Source organism: Urocitellus parryii, chromosome 3 (assembly GCF_045843805.1).
Source record: "Urocitellus parryii isolate mUroPar1 chromosome 3, mUroPar1.hap1, whole genome shotgun sequence".
Classification (NCBI taxonomy): Eukaryota; Metazoa; Chordata; class Mammalia; order Rodentia; family Sciuridae; genus Urocitellus; species Urocitellus parryii.
This window is the reverse complement of record NC_135533.1, coordinates 215,588,064-215,610,286: the sequence shown is the minus strand read 5'-3', so window position 1 is coordinate 215,610,286 and position 22,223 is coordinate 215,588,064. Positions and strand designations below refer to the sequence as shown.

Genomic DNA, 22,223 nt, shown 5'->3' with positions numbered 1-22,223 from the left:
TTCTGAGCTGGGGTATAGCTCGGTAATAGAAACCCTGAGTTCAATCACTAGCAGTGAGAGAAAAAAAGGGCATTTTTCCATCAATAGCAAACATTTCCACCAGTGAACACGTGCATCCTCCAATCCAGACCCTTACATTGATGGGCAGACGCATGTGGACAACCCTCTGGAGCCCCGCCGCACGCATGTTGGGTTGGTTTAGAGTCACTGTGTAAAGAGCTGGAGCTTGGCATCTTTGATGGCAGTGCTCTGTTCAAGTGCTGAGAACAGGGCAGCTAAATCAGCATCATGCCCCGCGGTCCCTGGGTCTTAGCGTCGCCCTGACATCAATCTCAGACTAATTATCCGTGTGTGTGTGTGTGTGTGTGTGTGTGTGTGTGGTGTCCGCAGGAGCCACTCCAAGCGCAGGGCGCCTGCTTCATATGCATAGGTGATTTACAGCAAGCACAGCCTACCCTCAACTCTCCACCCCCTGCAAAGACCCAGGGGGGTGTAGGAGGGTTTTATTCTTTTTTACTGTTTTACTGAAAGAGAAAATACTATGCGGTTTCCACACTAAGCGGTCACAGTGGGGACCCATTTCCTGCGCTCCAGCCCCGCTGCTTCAGCCAATACAGCAAGGGAAGGCGCAGCTGTATTTTCTAGAAGGATTCCGCCAAGGCATAAAAACGGTGCAGACCAGCCTGGCACCGCTCCGGGTCCCGGAGCCCCGAGCGCCAGCATGGGGAACACGCATTCCAAGGGTGGCGATAGGCACGGGGCACTCCCTGGCCACCCTGAGCTGTCTTTTTACGGCTCTTTCCCCAGGAAATGGAGCGAGAACGTCTTCTTAGATAATGAGCTGTTGACCTCTAAGATCCTGTCGGTGCTGCGGCCCCAGTCGGAGCGGGGCTTCCGGACCGGTGACCTCCGCTACCCTGCCCACTTCTTGAGCACCAACTCTGTCTTTGCCTCTGTCGCAGCCTCACTGAAGGAGCACCCGAGGAGCAGCCTTCTGTCTGATGGCAGCCCGGCCTCATCCAGGAATGTCGGCATGACGGTCTCTCAGAAAGGGGGTCCCCAGCCAATACCAAGCCCGGCCGGACCTGGGGCACGACTCGGGTAAGCCAGGTCCTCTCTGCCACCAGGTGCAGAGGGAAGGATGGGGCAATGGGTGGCACTCATCAGTGGCTTCTACGAACGGAGGCACATTTCTTGTCTGTGTGAATCTGCAGGGTAGCCCCCCAGGCAAAGTTCCCATTAACACTTGCTTTTTCAGGATTCTTGCTTTTTGCTTTTAGAAAATGATGCGTCCTGGGGTGGATTTGGCCACCATTGAGCCAGTTTGCTTAATACCCTTGGCTCTCATTGGACAGGGCTTCTTACTGCTCAAGACGATGCTGATGCCGAGTCCTACAGCCCGGTCTCTGGGCCTTGCCCGGCTCTACAGGATGCTGAGGGCCCCTGGGTGTGCATTCAGCAGTGCTGGGGCAGAAAGTACTGCAGAAACCCAGTGCATTTGCGGCGATCTCTCCATGAGTTCGTGGAGAAAGGAGCCAATTATCTTTTTTCTCTATGAACAGACTGTCTTCCCACCCTCCATTGTGAGGCTATGTCCTTCTAAGTCCCATAGATAGAATTCCGTGGGCTCTGGTGGGCTCTGGTGGCCAGCAGTGGAAGCCCACAAATCACACCCCTCAGATGGACCTGGCCATTTAGGTCACTGTAATGGACAAAGTCCTGGTGGTAGGTCAGTAGTCTCCTATTTTAAAAAATGACCTGTGACCAAGTTAAAGGCCTCTACTGGAATCCGGAAAGTTCTCTGATCACATCTAATCAGGTGGAGTAGCAAACTGACTTGCCTCCATAGACTGGGGAGTGTGTGTTCAACTCAACCTTTTGAAATGGTGGTTGTGATTATTTCCACATAGACCAGCCACAGGAGAGATGGATGAAGCTGACTCTGTGGTTCTAAAATTCAAGCAGGCAACTGATGACTCCCTAGCACTCACATCCTCCAATACCGAGTATGTTTTTGTAGAAGGTAAGTTGGTCCCAAGTCTTGAGGCTGCCACATGGTCCCCGTCCATACTGGGAGGTGCTGGCCAGGCTCTGCCAGGCTCTGACCCCCCCCCCCCCAGCAGCCCCCGTCCTTCCCTCAGATCCCTACACTGCCTCGCTGAGAAGCGAAGTCGAATCGGACACCCACGAGTTTGAGGCCGAGTCCTGGAGCCTGGCTGTAGACTTGGCCTATGCCAAGAAGCAGAAGAAAGAGGTGGTGAAGAGACAGGATGTCCTGTACGGTAGGAGGCCAGCACCGCACCCCAAGCCCATTGCTTCTCTTTCTTTGTATCTTTCTCCTTTTCTGCTCCCTAGTTCCATCTGGGCGTCTGGCCTCCATGGCCACATTACCCTCTCTGCGTTACCCTAACTCTAACCCTAAACCTCTGCGCCCCCGCCCCCAGGGCAGCCCTGCCTTCCAGCCTGGGGAAGAGGTGGCCAGGAAGGGCTTTGTTAGCACAGGTCCCTGTAGTTGAGCCTGGCCAGATGCCCAGGGCTGACTCATTCTTACCTTGTTGGTGGCTGTCTCCGTCCATTTGGGTACCTCTGACAGAATTCCATAGGCCAGGTGACTTGTAAACAACAGAAGTATATTGCTCACTGGGTTCACCTTGGTTCAGAGAGAGTCCAAGGTCAAGGCGCAGGCATGTTTGGTGTCTGGTGAGGTCCACTTCCTGGTTCCCAGGTGGAGCCTTCTCACTGTGTCTTCACGAGGTGGAAGGGGCAGGAGCTCCCTGCATCCCTTTCATAAGGGCACAAATCACATCCTCGGTGACTGCACTCTTGTGGTCTCACCACCTCCCCAAGGCACCACCTCTGAATAGCATCACTTTGGGGTAAGGTTTTAACATATGAAATGGGGAGCACAGACATTCAGTCCTTTGCAGTTTGGTCTGATCACAGACACACAGAGGTGTGTTACACTACAGACCACAGACATGGAGTTCCTTAGAACAACCATCTTTTTTTTTGGTACTGGGACTAAAACCCAGAGATGCTCCACCACTGAGCTGTATCCCCAGTCCTTTTTACTTTGAGACAAAGTCTCACTAAGTTGCTGAGGCTGGCCTCAGACTTGTGATGCACCCACCTCAGCCTCCCAAGTTGACTGGGATTACAGGCGTGCACCACTGTGCCCAGCTCAGAATGACCGCCTTGCTGGAAACAGCCTTGAAAGGTCTTTGTGACTTCAGGCATGCATCTCCTGGGTCCTCTCTTTATCCAGCTTCCTTTAGCCTGGGATTCCCACAGCCCTGGACAGGGGAGGACGGGAGGCCTGGGCAATAAGAATGGCCATAGGCGCATACCTGCAGTCCCAGCTACTCAGGAGGCTAAGGCAGGGGCGGTCACCTGAGCCCAGAAATTGAAGGCCAGCCTAGAAAACATAGTGAGACCCTGACTTGAAAAAATAAATAAAAATTTAAAAAATAATAATAATTAAAAAATAAGGGGCTAGGGCTGGGGCTCAGCGGTAGAGCGCTTGCCTAGCACACGCGAGGCCCTGGGTTCTGTCCTCAGCACCACATAAAAATAAATAAATAAAATAAAGGTAGAAAAAAATAAGCTTCATTTACTAAATAAATATATAAAGATAAACAAGAAAGGCCACAAAGGCAGACTGAGGTGGAAAGCTTCCAGGCCAGCCCCACCCAGGCAGGCAGGCAGCATCCACCAGTGCCCAGCAGGACCATGGAGCCCGCGTGGGTAAGCCCTGCTGGCCGTCTGCACCCCACAGAGCTGATGCAGACAGAGGCACACCACGTGCGGACCCTCAAGATCATGCTGAAGGTGTACTCCAAGGCCCTCCAGGAGGAGCTGCAGTTTGGCGGCCGGGCCATCAGCCGCCTTTTCCCCTGCGCAGACGACCTGCTGGAGATGCACAGCCACTTCCTGGCTCGGCTCAAGGAGCGGCGCCGGGAGGCTCTGGAGGAGGGCAGCGAGCGGAATTACATCATCCAGAAAATCGGGGACCTCTTGGTGCAGCAGGTGGGCACCGTTGTGACCGGAGTGGTGCCTCGTGAGTCCCCGCCCCATCTTCATTCCTTCTATTAATAGAATGTAAAGGCTCTGGTTTATCTGCATGGCTATTCCAGATAATACACAGCCTTGGGCCCTCCCCTCCAGCCTACAGCTCACGTCCTAGGAGCACAGAGGCCAGAGTAGCCAACATGTCTATCTGGACACTGTTCAGAGCTGTGCTCTTCTAGGCTGTTGTTTGGTTTTTGCTTTGAGATTCTAATCGCTGTTTCTGCTGGCTAGAAACATAGTTCTGACCAGGGCTGTCCATAGAAGGCCTGCAGAGTCCAGGCAGAGGTGGACAGCGGCAGCAGCACCCATCATCTGACCCCAGACTGCTTGCCCAGAGTGTCCCAGGTCAGGCAGTAGGAATTAGGAGCCAGCGGGAGGCTTCGTGGCAAGCACCTGCCTGGCACACACAGGCCCTGGGTTCCACCCCAGCACTGTAAGACAAAACAAATGTAAAATTACAAGTAATATTTTTATTTTCCTAACATCTTTTGACCTAAATTTCTTTTTCTTCTTGAATCTTTGCAAGCTTTGCAGCATCTGTGAGAAGCAAAGCCCTAAAGCACAGTTTTCTTGTTTTACTTTGATGGTACCTTATCATTAGACACCCGAGGCAAGCACATCCCTGGTGGTGGGTGTATTAAAAGGTGAAATTGCGAGTCAATCCAGTATTCACTTTAGCATAATCAGGTGGACTAGGTGAAAACATTCTGTAGCAGATTCCAGGTTTCATTTTGGTGACATTTCCATCCTCTTTCATATTAGTTTTCAGGTGAAAACGGGGAGAGAATGAAAGAAAAATATGGTGTGTTTTGCAGCGGCCACAATGAAGCCGTCAGTCATTACAAGTTGTTGCTGCAACAAAACAAGAAATTTCAAAACTTGATCAAGGTAAAAAAAAAAGTTGTTTAAAATACTTCTTTGCTGTGGTTGTTTTCCACCAAACTGTAACATCTTGGATTCAGAAATAGTAAGTTGTTATAAAGCAATGGTTTTCACAGTCTGGTTTGGTTTGGGTGACACAAGCGTCCTTTCACAGGGCCGCCCCACCCTGGGAACTGCCCTGCAGAGCCACCCCATTCTGCGTGCAAAGGCTCCAGCAAGGCACAAGTTCCTCTGAACTCCATCTTCTCCCCGCCTGCCCCCTGAGGCCCATGGGATTCCCTTGACTGAGAGTGTACAGCCACTTGAACTCAGAACCAGACCCCCTCCACCCAGCCACAGTCCATGGAGTCAAACTCTCCCCACCTCCCATGTCCCAGAAACGGCACTTAGGAGCTGAATGCCTTGATGCATGCCTATAATCCCAGTGGCTCACAAGTTCAAAGCCAGCCTCAGCAACTTAGCAAGACCCTGTCTCAAAATAAAAAGGGCTGGGGATGTGGCTCAGTGGTTAAGCACTCCTAAGTTCAATCCCCAGTATCCAAGAGGGACAAGAAAGAAAGTAAGTCAGAAACGGCATCTAGGTCAGGCCACGCAGTTCATCCACAGTTGCCTTTGCAGCAGCCCCAGCTCCCTTGGTTCCAAGCTCCAGAACAGCTCTACAGTCTGTTCCCTGGGCCCTCAGGACTTTGTTCTGAAGTGGCATTCAACAACTAATGGGCTGAAATTAAGAATGATCTGCATTTAAATTTTGTTCCAGGCTTGGTGTCTCACATTCAAAGTCCCTGCTCCTCAGTAGACTGAGGCTGGAGAATCACTTGAGCCCAAGAGTTCAAGGCCAGCCTGGGTGACATAGCGAGAAACCCCATCTCAAAAGAAAAAAACAAAACAAAAAATCTGCTCCATGATCCCCTCAGTAGATGGACTTGAAAGGGAAAGAGCAATTTCAGACCAAAATTCACTCAGCAATGGCTGTCAAATGGCCCATCTGACAGCATGAGCCATCTAGAAAGAGGGCAGAGGGTGGCGATGGAGAGAGTTCCCATGAAACCTGCAACCACAGATTGTCACAGTCCCAGAAGGACACTTGGGTGCTGTGGAAGTGGCTCTTTGCTATTGCCGGCATTCCTAAAATACACAAGAGTAGTGACGCTAATCCACGGAATGCGCGGAATGCTCCATGAGCACAGGAGACTGCTCTCTACCCCCCAGGAAGTGAGACTATCAGCCAGAGGTGTGTGTGCATCAGCAGCCACCAGGGAGCCCGTTCTACCACAAAGGCACATGCCCAGGCTAGTTCCAGGAGCTTCTGGAATGACAGCCGAGCATGCATGTCTGACGTGCACGTGTGCATGCGTGTGTGCACGTGGTGAGCAGCTCAACAGGTGATCCCCACAACTGCCCCATGACTGGACCTCATTTTCTCTTTAACTGGTCTTTCAAGGCGAGGTCACCTTTGCTTGTGTGGCCTTCTGTATATCCAGTATGTGCTTTCAGATGGCCAGTGTGTGTCCCCAACAAAGCAGCAGGGAGAAGATCCCAGCAAGCTGGCAAGGAAAGCACCCCAGTCCTGGAGGCTGGTGGGCACAGTCACCGGGAGAGGAGGTGTTAACGCGGAGCGGTTCTACTTTCTGTTTCCTAGAAAGTCGGCAGCTTCTCCATCGTGAGGCGGCTTGGTGTGCAGGAGTGCATCCTTCTGGTCACTCAACGCATCACCAAATACCCTGTGCTGGTGGAGCGTATCATCCAGAACACAGAAGGTAGAGAAGCACACGCCATGCCCAGGGGCCACAGCAGGGCAGGGGTCCCTGTCCACCTGATGCAGGTTTTACCAGTGGATTGACAAATTCCCCTGGCAACCCATTATGCTGGGTGTTGGGGTTTCCCACCTGAGGAGGGTGGGGCAGTCGTCACCATGAAGGCAGGGCTGGTCTCCTCCGCTCGTCACCACCCCTAGTGTAAACTGGGCCACAGAAGGCGCTGGGTCAGAATCTGTGACATGGATAAATGGATTGAGACCAGGTCATTCCTGGGTTGTCCAGACATGCCTGGAGATGACCTCAGTGTCACATGACCAGGGTCAAGAAAGTGAGGAGCCTGGAGCTGTAGGGGACAGAAGAGAAAGGGCTGATAGCCAGCCCGGGAGTTCTCGGGGCCGGGCAGTGCTGATCATCGGTTTGGTCTGTGGGAGAATGAGAAAGCTCCCCTGCCACATCCTCGGAGCAGGATGGGCCAGCTCCAGGTGACAGCAGGAGGTGGAGGGAATCTTTTAGGATGAGCTGGAGGACTTGGGAGGAGTTTGTGTGCCAAGGAGAGACCAGAGAGCCACGCAGGGCAGTTGTTGTCACTTAAGTTGCGCCTTAGCTTCCACATTTGACAGAAGCTCTACCTGAGTAAAAATGAAACTCTGGGCTATGGCATGTATTTTGGAGACCCATTTCTACCTCAGAAACTACAGTTGGGAGGTAATTCTTGAGGGTTCCTCTGACCCAGGGAATGTACCTCACAGATCCCATCTACTTAGTGAAGCCATTTCCATTATGTTCTTGAGCACGGAAAAAGAAAGTGCTAACTGTGCTGTGTGTGGCAGCTGGCACCGAGGACCACGAAGACCTGACTCAAGCCCTGAACCTCATCAAAGACATCATCTCCCAAGTGGATGCCAAGGTCAGTGAGTGCGAGAAGGGCCAGCGCCTCAGGGAGATCGCAGGGAAGATGGACCTCAAGTCCTCCAGCAAACTCAAGAATGGACTCACCTTCCGCAAGGAGGACATGCTACAGCGGCAGCTGCATCTGGAGGGCACGCTGTGCTGGAAGACCACTTCAGGGCGCTTGAAAGGTAAAGCTCTGTCCCTGGCCACCTCTAGTGGGGGCCGTGTTGGACTGGGGGCACTGTCTTGGAGTGGCAGGTACTATCTTGGATTGGTGAGTGCCCTCTTGAATTTGTGGGCACCCTCTTTGAGTGATGGGCACTGTCTTGGATTGGTGAGTGCCATCTTGAACTGGCACCAAGCCAAGTGGTACAAATATATCTCACAAGATGTGACCCTTGCCCTCCTGGGGCTTCAGCATGTGGGACAGAAAAAGAAACAAGTAAACATTTACCAAAAAAAAAAAAAAAAAGTGGTTAAAAGTGTGGTAAATGCTTTGAAAGAACCAGCAGACTGCAATGAGAGAGAATTGGATGAAAAAGGATTTCTGACTTTGCTAGTGGTATCAAAAATGGCTCTCCCAGAAGGTGATATTTGTGCTTCCTGCAATGTGAATATACCTCAATTCAGGATTTGCACTTATATGCAAAAGCCTCATGATGCAAGATGTTCATCCAGAGACAAGGCACCAGGCAGGACTGGAGAATGAGGCGACGGAGACAAGCCCTCCCTAGTCACTGCAGTAGGGGGCAGGATGGGGGCACCAGCAGCTCATGGTTGGATGACCTGGGCAGGGAGCATGACAAGATTCGTCCACACTGAGCCATCAGCTAGAGCAGCTCCGAGGCCAGGCCCGGCCATGACAGCCACCTGTCATGATGGCCTGGTGGTGAGGCTGGAGTCCTGACTTCAGCTCTGAACCTTGTCAGCTGGAGCCTAAAGGGATACCTAAGAGGGGACTCCGGCATTCACTGGTGATAAATATGGAAACCCAGAGGGATGGGAGGGTGTGAGTTAGACAGGAGACTTCTAGGCTCAAGTAGAAAGGTCTGATGCAAGAGACCTCCTGGAGAGACAGTGACTGTTGGGCTTCCCAGTGAGACCCGTGGCTGCACAACTTCTAAGACGCCCCCTCTGTGCTCTCTGCAGATGTCCTTGCTGTCCTCTTGACCGACGTGCTTCTACTGCTACAAGAAAAGGACCAAAAATATGTCTTTGCCTCTGTGGTGCGTACCCAGTGTCTCCAGACAAGGTCCTGTCTGTGGGGATCTGGTGGGTGTGGCCATGAAGGAGGGGGCAGGGGACAAGGAGAGGAAGTGCCACTAGAAGGCTGCACTGTGGCACCCCAGGCCCTCCCTTTCCTGACGAGGCCCAGGCTCCCATCCCCACAGGCTCTCCACCTCCATTCTGTTTCCACGCACGTTCTTCCTCTGCCAAGGACTTGGATACTCACAAACGCCAGAATCCTGGCCGGGGGAGCCTTCCCTCTTCCCAGGGACGCACAGGCCCTGTTATTAGATGCAAGCCCAAGCAGCCACTGCTCTGTGAGCTGTGACCATGTTGACCCCAGGACACCCTTGTCAGGGGAGCAGCACCCGCCCGGCTGTGTCACCCAGAACCCTACCCCAACACTGGCCCAGGACACCTTGGCATCTCACAGCACAGACCCAGCTGCAGGGCAAGGAGGTCAGGCCCAGCCTTCCTGGGGCTCCAGCCCCTAAAAAGTGTAAGGAAGCCATTGGCTTCCAGGTCACCTGGAAAAGAAGGCTCTCACCACTGAACCGTAGAATCACATAGCTTCCCCCAAAATGTAAGGTGGCTTCTCAGGGGCTGGGGCCATGGTTCAGCAAAACGCTTGCCTGGCATGTGCACAGCCCTGTGTTCCATCTCAGTGGCTTCTCAAGAAGTCCCCCACTGCCACCTGGCCCTGTGCTTCCCATCTCAACCCCTTGCAGCTGTGTCAGGCTGTTTTGTCAAACAGATTTCCTGCCTTGACCCATGCACCTCAGAGCCTGCCATGCCCGCACAGGAGGGTGACGTGACAGGACAGTCCGCTGCCCTGGGTGGCTCTGTGTGCCTACTTTGCATCCCAGGACAGCCCTGCTGGGGGTTGGTCTCCTGCCTTGTCCTGTAGTTAGCTAAATGGGCCACTGTGTATCCCAAGAGGTGGGGGCTCTGGTCAGGAGTGAGATATAAAGTAGCATGTCTTGCACCCCAAAAATATAGGGGCAGGGAGACCATATTCATCTGGGTGTAACTTTGTTTCAGAAACCTTTACAGTTCAGAAAAGCACAAAAAAGGAAATCAGAATAATCCTGTCACCCAGGGACATCGACTTGACTGTCTTTACTGTAGGGGGTCTGCTCAGCCGAGCTTTATGCCTTGTAGGTGTTACAGGCGTCCACAGTGACCACTCCATGTTGCCACTGCACTCTGGAAACCACAGTAGAGAGTATGTACTAAGCCACATGCCAATAAAACCCTTTTACACAGTCAGGCAGTGGGCCAGATTGGCCTTGGACTGGAGCTTGCTGACAGCTGGGTCTCCAGTGATAAATGCATGTATTTTAACACTGCATCTTCAAGCTTCATATTTTCTTACAACCTGCTTTTTTATTCCTGCTCAATACACTTTGAAGCTCCCTCCTCGGTGCATCTCTTACCCTGTGGCATGGTGTTTAGTGGCTGCCTGCTCCTTCTATTTTATAGCCATCCTACATTCTATTGACTCTTTCCAGACAACTTAGATAAACGGTCTTTTATTAATCCGTTCTCCTGTTGGTGGATATGTGTGTGGTTTTGCAGTTTGGAAATTGGCAGGTGCTGGAGCTTCTTTGAATATCTGTTTTGGCTGTGTAGTCACATGCTCCTGACCATATCTTTTTTGGGGGAAGGGGGTGTTTACTGGTTATTAAACCAGGGGTGCCATACAACTGAGCTCCATCCCGTCTTTTTTTGTTTGTTTGGTTTTGTTGTTGTTGTTTCTAATTTAAGACAGTGTCTCACTAAGTTGCCCAGGCTGGTCTCAAACTTGCTATCCTCCGCCTCAGCCTTCTATATAACTGGGATTACAGGCAGGTGCTGTCCTGACCGTATCTTACAGGTTATGAAGAGAACATTCTCAAGGGTGGAAAGCCAAGGCCTGGGGAAATTAATAGTTTTGGTCCAAATGGGCTGAGATCCCCCAGGGAACATTCAGACCCCCAATAAGGGATGGTTGGATGTGTTTGCTGTGGCCGCTGTGGATGTGCCTGTACAGACCAAGTGATTCACACTGGAGAAATTTAATGTCTCAACTTTCTGTAAGCTGGAAGTACAAGATGAGGGTGTGCACAGGATTGCTTCCTTCTGAAACTCTCTCCTTGGCAGTACATGCTGTCTTTTCCCTTGTTCTCACAGAGTCATCCCTCTATATATGTCTGTGTCTTCATCTCTTCTACTGAAGACACAGTCATGTTGAAGTGGGATCCACAGTACTTGATAAATCTTTGTCTCCAAATACTGCCACGTTCTGTCATGTCCTAGACTTTAGGACTTCAGCAGGTCTGGGGACGCAGCTGAGCTCATGGCACAGTTGAGAGGTGCTTTTACTGGTCTGCTACAGCATTCTCTCTCACCAGTGCCCAATGGGCTGGGAGGACTGGTTGGCTCTGGGTGGCCTGTGATACAAAAAACAGATGAGGAGTTTTTGTTGTTGTTCCATACTGTGTAATGTTGTGTCCTGAGTTTTGTAGAATGTACCTGTATTACTAATTATTTTTAAGTTGTTACTGTGCCTATAGTTCCAGCTACTCCAGAGGCTGAGGCAGGAGGGTTACTAGAGGCCAGGAGTTCAGGACCAGCCTGGGCAACAACATAGCAAGATAAAATTGACACATTAAAAGGATGTTAGGCTATCATTGCAGTAGTGTTTTTCCCCATTTGGCAAAATATCTGTGTTTCAGGTTGTTTGCAGGGAAACAGGGCACATGGCTTCCCTCTGTGTCCCCCGCCCCCAACCCTGAGACTCTGGTCCTGCTTTGGATGCAGCAGGTAAAATGTGACCTCCCCTCCACCTATGCAGGACTCGAAGCCACCTGTCATCTCTCTACAAAAGCTCATCGTGAGGGAAGTGGCCAACGAAGAGAAGGCCATGTTTCTGATCAGTGCCTCCCTGCAAGGACCTGAGATGTATGAGATCTACACCAGCTCCAAAGAGGACAGGAACTCCTGGATGACCCACATCCGCCAGGCCGTGGAGAGGTGAGAGGGCCTAGGGTCTCCCTCCCCGACACGGGTGCATGTTCCAGACTTCATGCCCTGGGCTTTGAGGGAGCCTCGGCCAGTCAGCAATGGCCTGTGCGGTCCCTGAGAGAGCCCTTGTTTTCCTCTCTCCCATCCCCCACAGATGTTCTGTCCATCTGCTTCTCAAAAATGGCACCATCTCAAAGATGGTGCCATTCCAGCTCCTTCCAACAACAGTCCAACCTCTCAGGTGCCAAAAAGGCCTGAATGTGTCTGGCCAGCAGGGCTGAAGGGCCAGCAGATCTCACCTGGACCTTTTTGCACTCATGGGCCACTTGGCCAAACACAATGGGCTTTGCCTGCACACAAGTCTGAGACCAGACCGTTGCCATAGGTTGTGGCTTCCTGTCCTTCTTCCACCCATGCCACGCCCTCCTCTTTCTACCCGCCTGACTCCAGGTCTGCCTGGTAGATGGGCAGGGGGAGGCAGTTCAGCCGGCTCCCTGCTCCCCCTCCAGGTGCCTGGAGGCTTCTCACCACCTCAGCCTATTCCAAGCTCCATCGATGCTCAGAAGCTTCAGCCTCCCATGCCTAGCGGTCCCCAGCAAGCACTTTCCAGTAGCAGCCTCTTTGAGGGTACAGCTGGACACTTGGAACCCTTGCCTGGTTACACTCTCGACACTTAAAGACCACACGCATTCCCTCAGTTCCCTGAGGGAAAACCACTCCGAAAATCCGAGATACTCTTAGCAGCTGAATCTACAGAGCCAGCATAGTGTCAGAGGCCCACCAGTTAATTCTGTATGTCCCCTCTCTCTGTAGCTGTCCCGATGAGGAAGAGGGACCCTTCAGTGAGGTCGAGGAGGAGCGGAAGGTCGCTGAGGCCCGTGCCATGAAACTCCGGGACTTTCAAGGTATGGGGTGTCAGCGTTATGGGCATGTCCCTTGTGTGGCCATGGCTCTGCAAAGCCCTCCTGAGACAGCCAGCCCTGAGCCCCCAGCCCTCAGAGGCGTCCCTGTTCCGTTCTGTGGAGACTGGATGTGGAGGATCTCACCACCACACAGCCAGCCACTTTGCTGTGAGCCACTCACGCCCTGCAGCTCTGCGAGGGCTTCGGAAGGGGACTGCTGACAAGGCAGTGATGTCCCAGAGACCTCCTGGTCTCTGCAGGGGTGTGGGAAGGGAGAGAGCTGACCTCGGGGCCTCCAGTCCCTTCCAGACCCACCTGTCTGCATTCAGGAAGGAGGTGCAAGCACGCAGAGGTCAGCAACCAGTTTTGGAGCATTTTCTTCACCCTGAAAACAGAACACCCCTTAGCAGTCACTTCAGCCCCTGGCCACCACCAGTCCCCATCCCATCTGTGGACACGCCCATTCTGGGCATCTCGGGTCAGTGGAGCCAGGTCCTTGTGCACCTGGCTTCCCTCACCAAGCACAGTGTCTTCAAGCCCCGTCCACATCATGACATGTCAAAATCTCACTCCTTGTTGGTGGCGGAGGGGTGCTCCAGGGTGGATGGAGCACACGGTGTTGGTGTGTCCTCCTTCCTGTGAGGCAGATTCTGTGAGAGGTGGATGTGGTGACTGCCCGAGCAACTCCTAGTGCCCGTGGGCTCGACAATCCCTTCCTCCTTCCCACTCACTGTGTTATTTATTTCTTTGATTAAGTGGTAGTTAGGCGATAAGTACATGTAATTTAATAGTCTATATTTTATTTCTTTTGTGGGGAGAGGGGCTTTAAGGACTTTATTTATTTTAATAAATTTGAGAGCATTAATTAATGTCCAAAAGAAAGACGGAAAGAATCCTGTTGAACCCTAGAAGGCCTGACACCTAACATAGTGCGGATCTCCTCGGCTTACGCTGGGGTCCCATCCCAGTAATGTTGTGCTTACACTCGAGCTGCCAAACATCGCAGCCCGGCCACAGGGCCACTGTCACATCTTAGTTGTTTCCTCTTGTGCCCGGAGCTGCTGCTCACGGCCACTGCCCCTGCTCAGCTCACAAGAGACTAGCCCAGGAAAGCACGAGAGATCAAGGCTCAGACACATTCCCACGGGACACATAGCGCTTTCGCATCGTTATTAAATCACACTGCTACAAGTCGAGCCATTGTGAGTGGAGGACCATCTGCATTAATTTCGTCTCATGCTAATTGCTGTTTTCTGCTGGGTGGTAACTCGAGTGTATCCTGCAGGGAAGCACCTCCAGGTGGGCTCTGTCCTCCTGCTTGGCCCCAGATCCGAGGGCACAGAGTCCAGGGGAGGCTGACCCAGCTGACCACCTCCTCCATGTCCCTCCACAGAACGACTGAGCCAGAAAGACCAGCTGATCGCCCAGAGCCTCCTGGAGAAGCAGCAGATCTACCTGGAGATGGCAGAGATGAGCGGACTTGAGGACACAGCCCAGTCGCGTGGACTCTTCCGTGGAGGCGATGCCTCGGAGACCCTGCAGGGGGAGCAGATCCTCAAATCGGCCATGAATGAGAGTCAGTCAGCACCCCACCCTGCCGAGTGTGTGGGGAGGGGCTGTGCTCTGGTATCCCAGGCCAGGCCTGAGGCTGTCTCGCCTGACCCAGGTCCCGGTGCCTCACTGCAGACACACACTTTCTCTTTCTGTTGACACACACTCTCCAGGTGCCCCCACCAGCCCTGGGGATCTGAAGTTGACTGATACAGGCCCCCCTTCTTTCTGAGTTATTCCCAGGAAAACACACATGCACACTTGGCGGGCCGTTTCAGGGAACCCCCCCAGCCCAGCAGCTGCCAGCACTAGTAGCCATGGCAAAGGCCGCAGGCCAGTGAGGTGCTCCCTGTCTCCACGCATGCTCTGCCCTTCTGCTGGCCGTGGCCAGGCCTGCTGCTCGAGCCCTCAGAGCACAGCAGAGCTCCCAACATGCCCAGCGTGGCCGCTGCACCCTCCACTGGCCCAGCATCGTACCACTCTTTCAACAGCAAACAAGACAGGCACAGCCCTGTCCTTGGTAGCTTTCCTGCAAGAAAAGAACAGAAACCAGATGGCATGGGGGTCAGTCTCTCTCCCTCCGGCTGCACCCACAGTGTCCTTCCACCCATTTCTCCAGTAGCCATTGTCCTTGGCCCCTGAGGACACTTGCATATTCTGCACCTGGGCCTAGAATGTTCTCTCCACCTCTTCAGCTGGCCAGACTTTTGGTCCTAGAGGGCTGTATGTGGAAAGCCCCTTCCCCAAGAGTTACTCCCTGTGTGACCCTCATGACACAGCATAGCCATGCTCACGTTTGCACTAGGCTGGGTGGAGGCTGGTCACTGCAGCCAGCGCCTGGGTGGGTTAGCAGGAGGGACATGAGAAGCCAGCACAGCCCTCCCCTGTGGCCACTCCTGGCCTTGGCCTCTCACTTAGACAGGGATTGGCAGGTCCTGGTGGCAGTACCAGAAGTGAGGGAGTGCAGGAAGCACCGGGAGTGCAGGAAATCTGGGCTGGAAACTGGAATTCCACATCAGACAGTGGGCGGGGTGACCATCGCCCAGTGAGCTCCCCGGGGTCTCAGCTGCTCCCTGACACCCCCAGCGTGCCTCCACAGTGTGACTCCTTCCTCCTGTCTCCTTCCACAGTCGAGGGTATCCAGAACCTGATCTGCAGGCACCTGGGCTGCAGCAGTGGCCTAGCAGAAGAGGGAGGTGGCTCCACAGGCCTGCCTCGGAGGGCTGAGACCTTCGGAGGCTACGACAGCATGGGCAGCCCTAGCAAGAGTAAGTAGTGTCTCCTGCCTTGCCGCCTACCTTAGGGGCTCGTTAGCAACAGGTCTGAGTGTCCTCTGAGGTTGCACTGTTTCTCAGAACATTCAGCACCCAGTCCGGCCCAGCCATTTCTGCTGGTCTCTGTGCTACAGAAGCCCTTGCCTTGGCTCACACCTGTCGTCCCAGCAACTCAGGAGGCTAAGGCAGGAGGACTGAATTTCAAGGCCAGCCTGCTGAACTTAGCAAGACTGACCCTGTCTCAGAATAAACAAGAAAATAAAAAAGCTGGGAATGTGGCTAAGTGGTAGAGCATCTGCCCATCACTGGCAAGGCCCTGAGTTCAAATCTCAGTACTGGGGTGGGGGAAGCCACCATGGATTTCCTACTGGGCAGGGCTGAGGGCAGAGGAGGGCTCCAGATCCCATGGGATCCACAGCAGCCTCACAGGCCTGGCGTGGGCTTCCCAGATGGCAGTTTTAAGAAGAAAGTCTGCAGCTGGCGAGGGCCTGCTAGCAGCCCAGACTCGAAGCTTGGAAACGGAGATGTCCCTGGGGGCTGCGAGGAGTCACCGCAGGCGGTACGTGACCTCTGGGGATGTTGTTCACTCCATACAGAATCAGTCCAAGTCATTGTAGTTGTCATCAGCTGTTGGGGTTGTCTGTTTCTCTGTCATGGTGACTTCCCCAAGTGCTGCCGTTTTATGGCAAATTAAGGTTCTCTGATCTGATTGCCATGTAGCCGGGTAATTTTGTCCTGCAGCCCCCTGGGAAAGGCAGCCAGTGTTCCAGGAGGGAGGCGGGGAGGGGACAGGCTCAGGGCATAGGCATGGCTTCATCAGCAGGCCGGAAACCCCATACAGGAGCCTCAGGCTGTCGGCACAGGTATAGTAACACCTACCAGATGTGCCCACGTCTCGCCGGCTCTTCCCTCTCCTTTGACTCAGAAGGCCCATCACGTGTCTGTCCTTGCCAAGGTTTGGGCTCAGAGGCCACAGCCAGCTGCCTCTGGCCAGCTGAGGCTTGGACTCTCCTCCATGCCCGGAGCTGGTGTACAGGCTTCACATGTGGGCCTGCGCTCCCAGGGACTGTGATGGCTGTCTCCCACCTCCAAAGCTGCCCTGTACCTTCATTCTGCAGACACCCGGATGGGCATGTCAGGTAGCCAGCAAGACTGCCCCCCACAGCGGCCCAGCCCTGGGTGCTTTCTGTTGCCCATGCCAAGGGAATGTCTTGCTGATCTCAGGCAGACTGCACCTCCTTGAATTAGTCCTAGACGCTCTGGGTTTGATGCTATAGTCTTTGCAGGTGGAGATGCCAGGTTCAGAGACTAGCCCCCGGCTGCCCACTTTCCTGGAGTCAGAGGTAGGTGGCATCTGGTCCACCTTGGGGATGGCACACAGGCCCCATGTGCTATTGGACAGAACCCAGAATCTGCCTTTCTCTCCACAGCTTGTCCAGCGGATCCAGACTTTATCACAGCTGCTCCTCAGCCTACAGGTACCAGGGTGTCAGGGAGGGACCAGCCACACTTGCCCTTTCCTAGTTATCTGGGTCTGGGCAAGGACGTGGCTCTCACAGGCCCGGTTCTGACCCTGTCCACAGGCGGTCATCGCCCAGCAGGACAGCTACGTGGAGATGCAGCGGGCAGCCATCCAGGAGCGGGAGAAGCAGTTTCGACTGCAGTCGACGCGTGGGAACCTGCTGCTGGAGCAGGAGCGGCAGCGCAACTTTGAGAAGCAGCGAGAAGAGCGTGCTGACGTGGAGAAGCTACAGAATCAGCTGCGACAGGAGCAGCAGCGCTGGGAGCGGGAATGCGCGCGCCAACGGCAGGAGTTGGAGCGTGCAGGCGCACGGCTGCAGGCGCGGGAAGGAGAAGCGCAGCAGCTGCGTGATCAGCTGGACCATGAACGTGCAGAGCTGGAGCGACAGCGCCGGGCCTACCAGCAAGACCTAGAACGGCTGCGCGAGGGCATGCGCGCTGTAGAGCGTGAGCGCGAGCGCCTGGAGCAGCAGCGGAGGCTCAAGAAGCAGAACACAGTGCCAGGGGCACTACCGCCCGGGGCGCTGGTGGAGGTGAGCCAGAGCCTCGTGAGATTGGACTTTTGGGGTATCAGGTTGGCACATGCACTTGCAGGTGTGAGACCGAATGTCAGAAAACATGAGCATCTGGTGTAAGAGTGAATGTGTGGGCTGGGCGTGCAGCTCGGTGGTAGAGGGCTGGCCACGCACGCGTGAAGCCCTGCATCCTACCTGTAGCACTGCAGATGAAGATCATAGTGATGACGTGTGAGCGTGGTGGCACTCCTGTGGGCCCAGCACTGGGGAGGCCAAGGCAAAAGACTCAGTTGAGCCCCGGAGGACCGACCCACCTGGGGGACACAGCCACATCCTCTTGAAAAAATATTTTTAAAGAGTGAATGTACAAGCATGTGTGTGTGCACACATGTGAGATAGCTGTAAAAGTGTATCTGCACACTGCAGCAGAAAACATAGTAAATGTCGATGTCTTCTTTTTTTCAAGAAGTAGTTTGTATAAGCAGCATAAATGTGAATGTGACTTTCGTGTGTGAGAGAGCATATGTGTGGCTGAGTGTGAACATGAGTGTGCACAGCTTCAGGTTGAGCCCAGCTCTGCATGCAGAGCAGACATCCCAGGGGCCATCTGGACCAGGTGCAGGGATCAGCCGTCTCAGCCCCGTCTCCCCATCGCCTGGCTCTCCCTGTCCCCCCAGAGCCTCCCCGCCCCCCAGGGCCTCAGCCTGGCAGGCCCCTTGTGCACATCAGGGAGAGCGGCCCCGTGGGAGAACTCCTTGCAGATTCAGCAGCACTGGGACATATCTTCTGTCACTCTTTCAGGCCCAGCCGCCAAGCCACCCTCCTAGTTTCAACGGGGAGGGGCAAGAGGGACCCCTGGCCTTGGCTAAAACACCTGGGACCCGGGCGAACCTGCTGCTATCCGGTGCTGGGCCCGAGTATGTGGAGCGCCCTGAGGTGGCCCGCCGGGACAGTGCCCCAGCTGAGAGCCGGCCAACCAAGAGTGACGTGCCCATCCAGCTGCTGAGCACCACCAACCAGATTCAGAGGCAGGCGGCAGTGCAGCAGCAGATCCCCACCAAGCTGGCCGCCTCCACCAAGGGCAGCAAGGACAAGGGCAGCAAAAGCAGGGGCTCCCAGCGCTCGGAGAGCTCAGGTGAGCCCAGCCCCAGCTCCAAAGCCTGGGCCTGCAAGAAGTGGGCTGTCTCCAGTGCCCCTTCCCCCCTGGACCCGGAGGTCCAGCCATGGGCAACTTGTGAGAAACTATAGGGGCTCAATGGGACCAAAAGCAGGATACTAGTGCCACCTAGAGAGGGTGCCAGCGGAAAACCAGAAGGTGCAGCTGTGACATGCCAGGGCCTCCCCTCCAAATGGAGGCCTTTTTCTCAAGCAGAATTGAAATGGCAAGCCAGGCTCCATGTGCTTTCCCACAACAGGCCTCAAACAGTAGGATGGGGGACGGGAGCTTCCAAGGGTCACAGGCCAGAAGTCAACCTGCTCACTTAGGACCATGTAGCTAGAGCACAGGACAAGTGCCAAGGGCTCTACACAGTGTCCTGGGTTAACAGAGGGGGACGCTGCAGCCCAGGGAGGCACAGTCCCTTACCCTCGGGCACCTGCAATGAGTACCACCCAAGAGTAAGCCCAGGAGCTCCTCCGTGCCTGCCCACTGGGAAGTATTCCCCAGGTCACAACTAGGGATGTTCTGAGACAAGATCTTAAGGAGCAGAGCCTGTGTCCTGTGACCTCTGGGGCATGAGGGTCACTGGAAAGGGATACTTCCCCGAAAGCAGTGCCTTCCCTTTGTCCAGAGGATGGCTGACTCTGAGGGTCCGCCCTGGGCACTGTCAGGTGGGGAAGGTCCAGCGTCCTCCCAGTCCTGAGGTGGCCTGCCGCAGGGCCCAAGCTCCTTCCCTCTTCCAGCTTCATTCGACCTCAAGCAGCAGCTGCTTCTCAACAAGTTGATGGGCAAGGACGAGACCACCTCTCGGAATCGCCGGTCACTGAGCCCCATCCTGCTCAGCAGCCACAGCTCCACGCCTGCCACAGGTGAGCCCAGCACCCCAGCAGCGGGGCAGTCTGCAGCACCTGGTGACATCTGACACCCCGGTCCCCTCTCTCTTCCAGACTCCTACGTCCCAGCCCCGAGTCCAGCCCCAACCGACATCCCTCCTGAGGCCTTCTTCATCAAGGCTGGGGGCACACCCTTCCCGCCTGTGCCCCCGGCTCCCTCCCCACTACAGGCCACCAGGGAGGAAGCCAGCAAGGAAGACGTCATCTTCTTCTGAGGGGCTGTGGCTCCAGGGGCAGGCCCTCTGGCCTGTCTACCCTGAGTCTCTGGGGACCCCATGGGGTGACTGCCTGCCCAGCTATTGTCCTCTCCTGCCCAGGCACACCCCTGATGTCCATCTGGCCTGGGTCAGCCTGTTGGTGCTTCGGGTCTCGTGGCTGTCTGTAGGATTAGTGGTAATGCCTGGGTAATTTCATAAACCTCTTTTTTTATTCATACATAAAAGAAAGTTTTTAATGGAAAGTTGAACCAACTAAAGCAAGGAGTTGTTTTAAGCCGTAGCACCCCTTTGGGTAGGAGAAAGGTCAATTCCCAGTTGTTTGCCCAGGCAGTGAGGAGTGCCAGGGGGCCCAAGGAGCTGGAGGACAGGCCAGGCCTGGGTTTGAGGAGCCGCTGGCCAGGCCAGGCTCCACAGGTACCCGGAAGCACTGAGTGAGTCAAGTCGTGAGGGCACCAGGAGGGGCCATGGCATCCGTGTGTGTCTGCGAGTCAGGCAGAATCCCCCTCCAAAGCAGCCCCTTCCACGCTGGTCACCAAGAACCTCTGTCGGCAGGGCAGGGCAGGGCAGGGCCCACCCAGGAGTAGCGAGGACCAGAGGGAAGGGGCGGCCATGGCACTTCAGGCATGTTTTGTGGGTTCGGAAGCTCGTCCTGAAGGGGCCGACCAGGCATGGCTCCTTTAATTTGACAGAGGTTTCCCTACCGCTGGTCTGCTTCTTGAGGGCACCTGCCGTCCCCGCCGCTCAGCCCATCCAGGGCACCAAGCCTCGGGCTCAGCCAGGGCTGGCGCTGGCACAGGCACCCCAGCAGAGGTCCTCGGTCTCCTGTGAAATGGGCAGGTTTTCCTGGGGCTTCTAGGAAGAAGCCCCTGGGCTGTGCCCGGCCAGAATGGGAGGGAATGCCTGGAGAGGCTGCCAGCAGGTGCACAGGGGGCCATCTTGGGGCGCCTCACTTGCACTGGCCTGTTGCAGCCTGGAGTCGGCTTCCCCTAGAGGACTTGGGACAGGGCTTTTAGGGGTGGCCCAGATGGTCAGATCCACATTCCAGCTGCAGCCAAAGCAGAGCCTGGCTGCCCAGGGCAGGAGGGGCGCGTTGCCAGCCTTGCCCCACAGCCCAGGCTTCCCCACGTTGGAAGGGTTGACAGCAGGGCCAGGTCCTGGGCTGGTCATTCTTGTTCCCAGAAAGGGGCACTTGGGCCCAAGCCAGGGCCAGTGTCCTGGGGAGCCTCAGTGGGGAACTCAGCAGAGTCACCCCCTATGATGCCCAACATAGTAAGCTGGGGGACGTTTCCACCACTGAGGGACAGGTGGGCACAGAGGAGGGGAAACTGTTAGGACCTGTGCAGCCTGCCATCAGCTCCCTGAAGCCAAGGTGCCTGCTTAGTGTCCCAGGTTCAGGAGGGGACTGGGCAGGTGCAGGCACTGACCAGGAGCCAGGGCCCAGCCAGTGGCTAGCAGGGTTCTGAAAGCAACAGTTGTCGTGAGTGGTGTGGTGTCCCAACCTCTTCTCCAGGCTTCTGGCCTCTGAGAACCTTGACTTTTCCCACCCTGGTCCTTTTCCATCAGCAGTGCTGTCCTGTGTCCCCAGTGTCCCCGACCCACCAGATCTCATCTGTGCCATGTTTATAATCAGTGTTTTGTATTTTTGTACTGAGACGTATTGGAGCACTTTAGAAAGGCTAAATTCCTGCTCTATCGCGAAGAGAACATTCCTGGACTCCTGCACTGGCTGGCCTCCCAGCCCGTCTGTCTGGACCACCCACCCAGACATGAGGACTCCTTGAACTTAGACAAGCGCAAGGAATTTCTGCCCAACCACACAGCGGACCATCAGCAGGAAGGGGGCCTCCCTGTCAGGTGGCCAGGGAAGGGGGGGCTCAGTCAGGCTCCACACGCAGTAGGGCAGCATGGCTGGTTCACCCTCTTACCACACCCACGGTCACTCCTGGGTAGAGCCCAATTTTATTTGTAAAGCTGGTGGCTGCGTAGTTCCCCGTTTCTGTGGGTCCATGCTTGTGGTCTTGGGTGATCGTGACCATGACCTTAGCCAACATGACAATTACTTCACAGTGATATGTTTTCTACCACCAGGTGTTTGGGAACCACCCTAGAACTTAAGACCAGATTCTAGCAATAAAAGTGTCTAAGATGATCTCTGACTTAAGTGGCTGTTCTTGGGAGTTTGGGGGGGCTATCTCTAGTCCAAGTGTGGCCTCAGGGACACTGGGAAGCAGGGGAGGGGCAGGCAGGAGGTGATAGCCATCTGTACAACTGCTGTGGGGCTAAGTCCAGGCACAGGGATGCTAGCCCCTTGGGGGACTTTGAGCTGGGTCTGTCCCCTGCTAAGTTCCCCCAACCGCAG

At 54.8% G+C, this 22,223-nt stretch overlaps 1 protein-coding gene across 1 annotated transcript; it reads left to right on the top strand.

Moving 5' to 3' along the window:
- Nucleotides 1-721: 721 nt before the first annotated feature.
- Nucleotides 722-21,986, top strand: Arhgef18 (Rho/Rac guanine nucleotide exchange factor 18). Its single transcript, XM_026414969.2, has 19 exons — nt 722-1,101; nt 1,911-2,023; nt 2,142-2,282; nt 3,776-4,026; nt 4,831-4,956; nt 6,590-6,707; nt 7,538-7,786; nt 8,748-8,824; nt 11,662-11,840; nt 12,645-12,736; nt 14,127-14,309; nt 15,415-15,552; nt 16,008-16,117; nt 16,845-16,901; nt 16,989-17,036; nt 17,142-17,612; nt 18,396-18,729; nt 19,497-19,622; nt 19,701-21,986. The coding sequence occupies exons 1-19, from the start codon at nt 722-724 to the stop codon at nt 19,859-19,861; spliced, it is 3,354 nt and encodes a 1,117-aa protein (XP_026270754.2). The 3' UTR covers nt 19,862-21,986.
- Nucleotides 21,987-22,223: the final 237 nt, after the last annotated feature.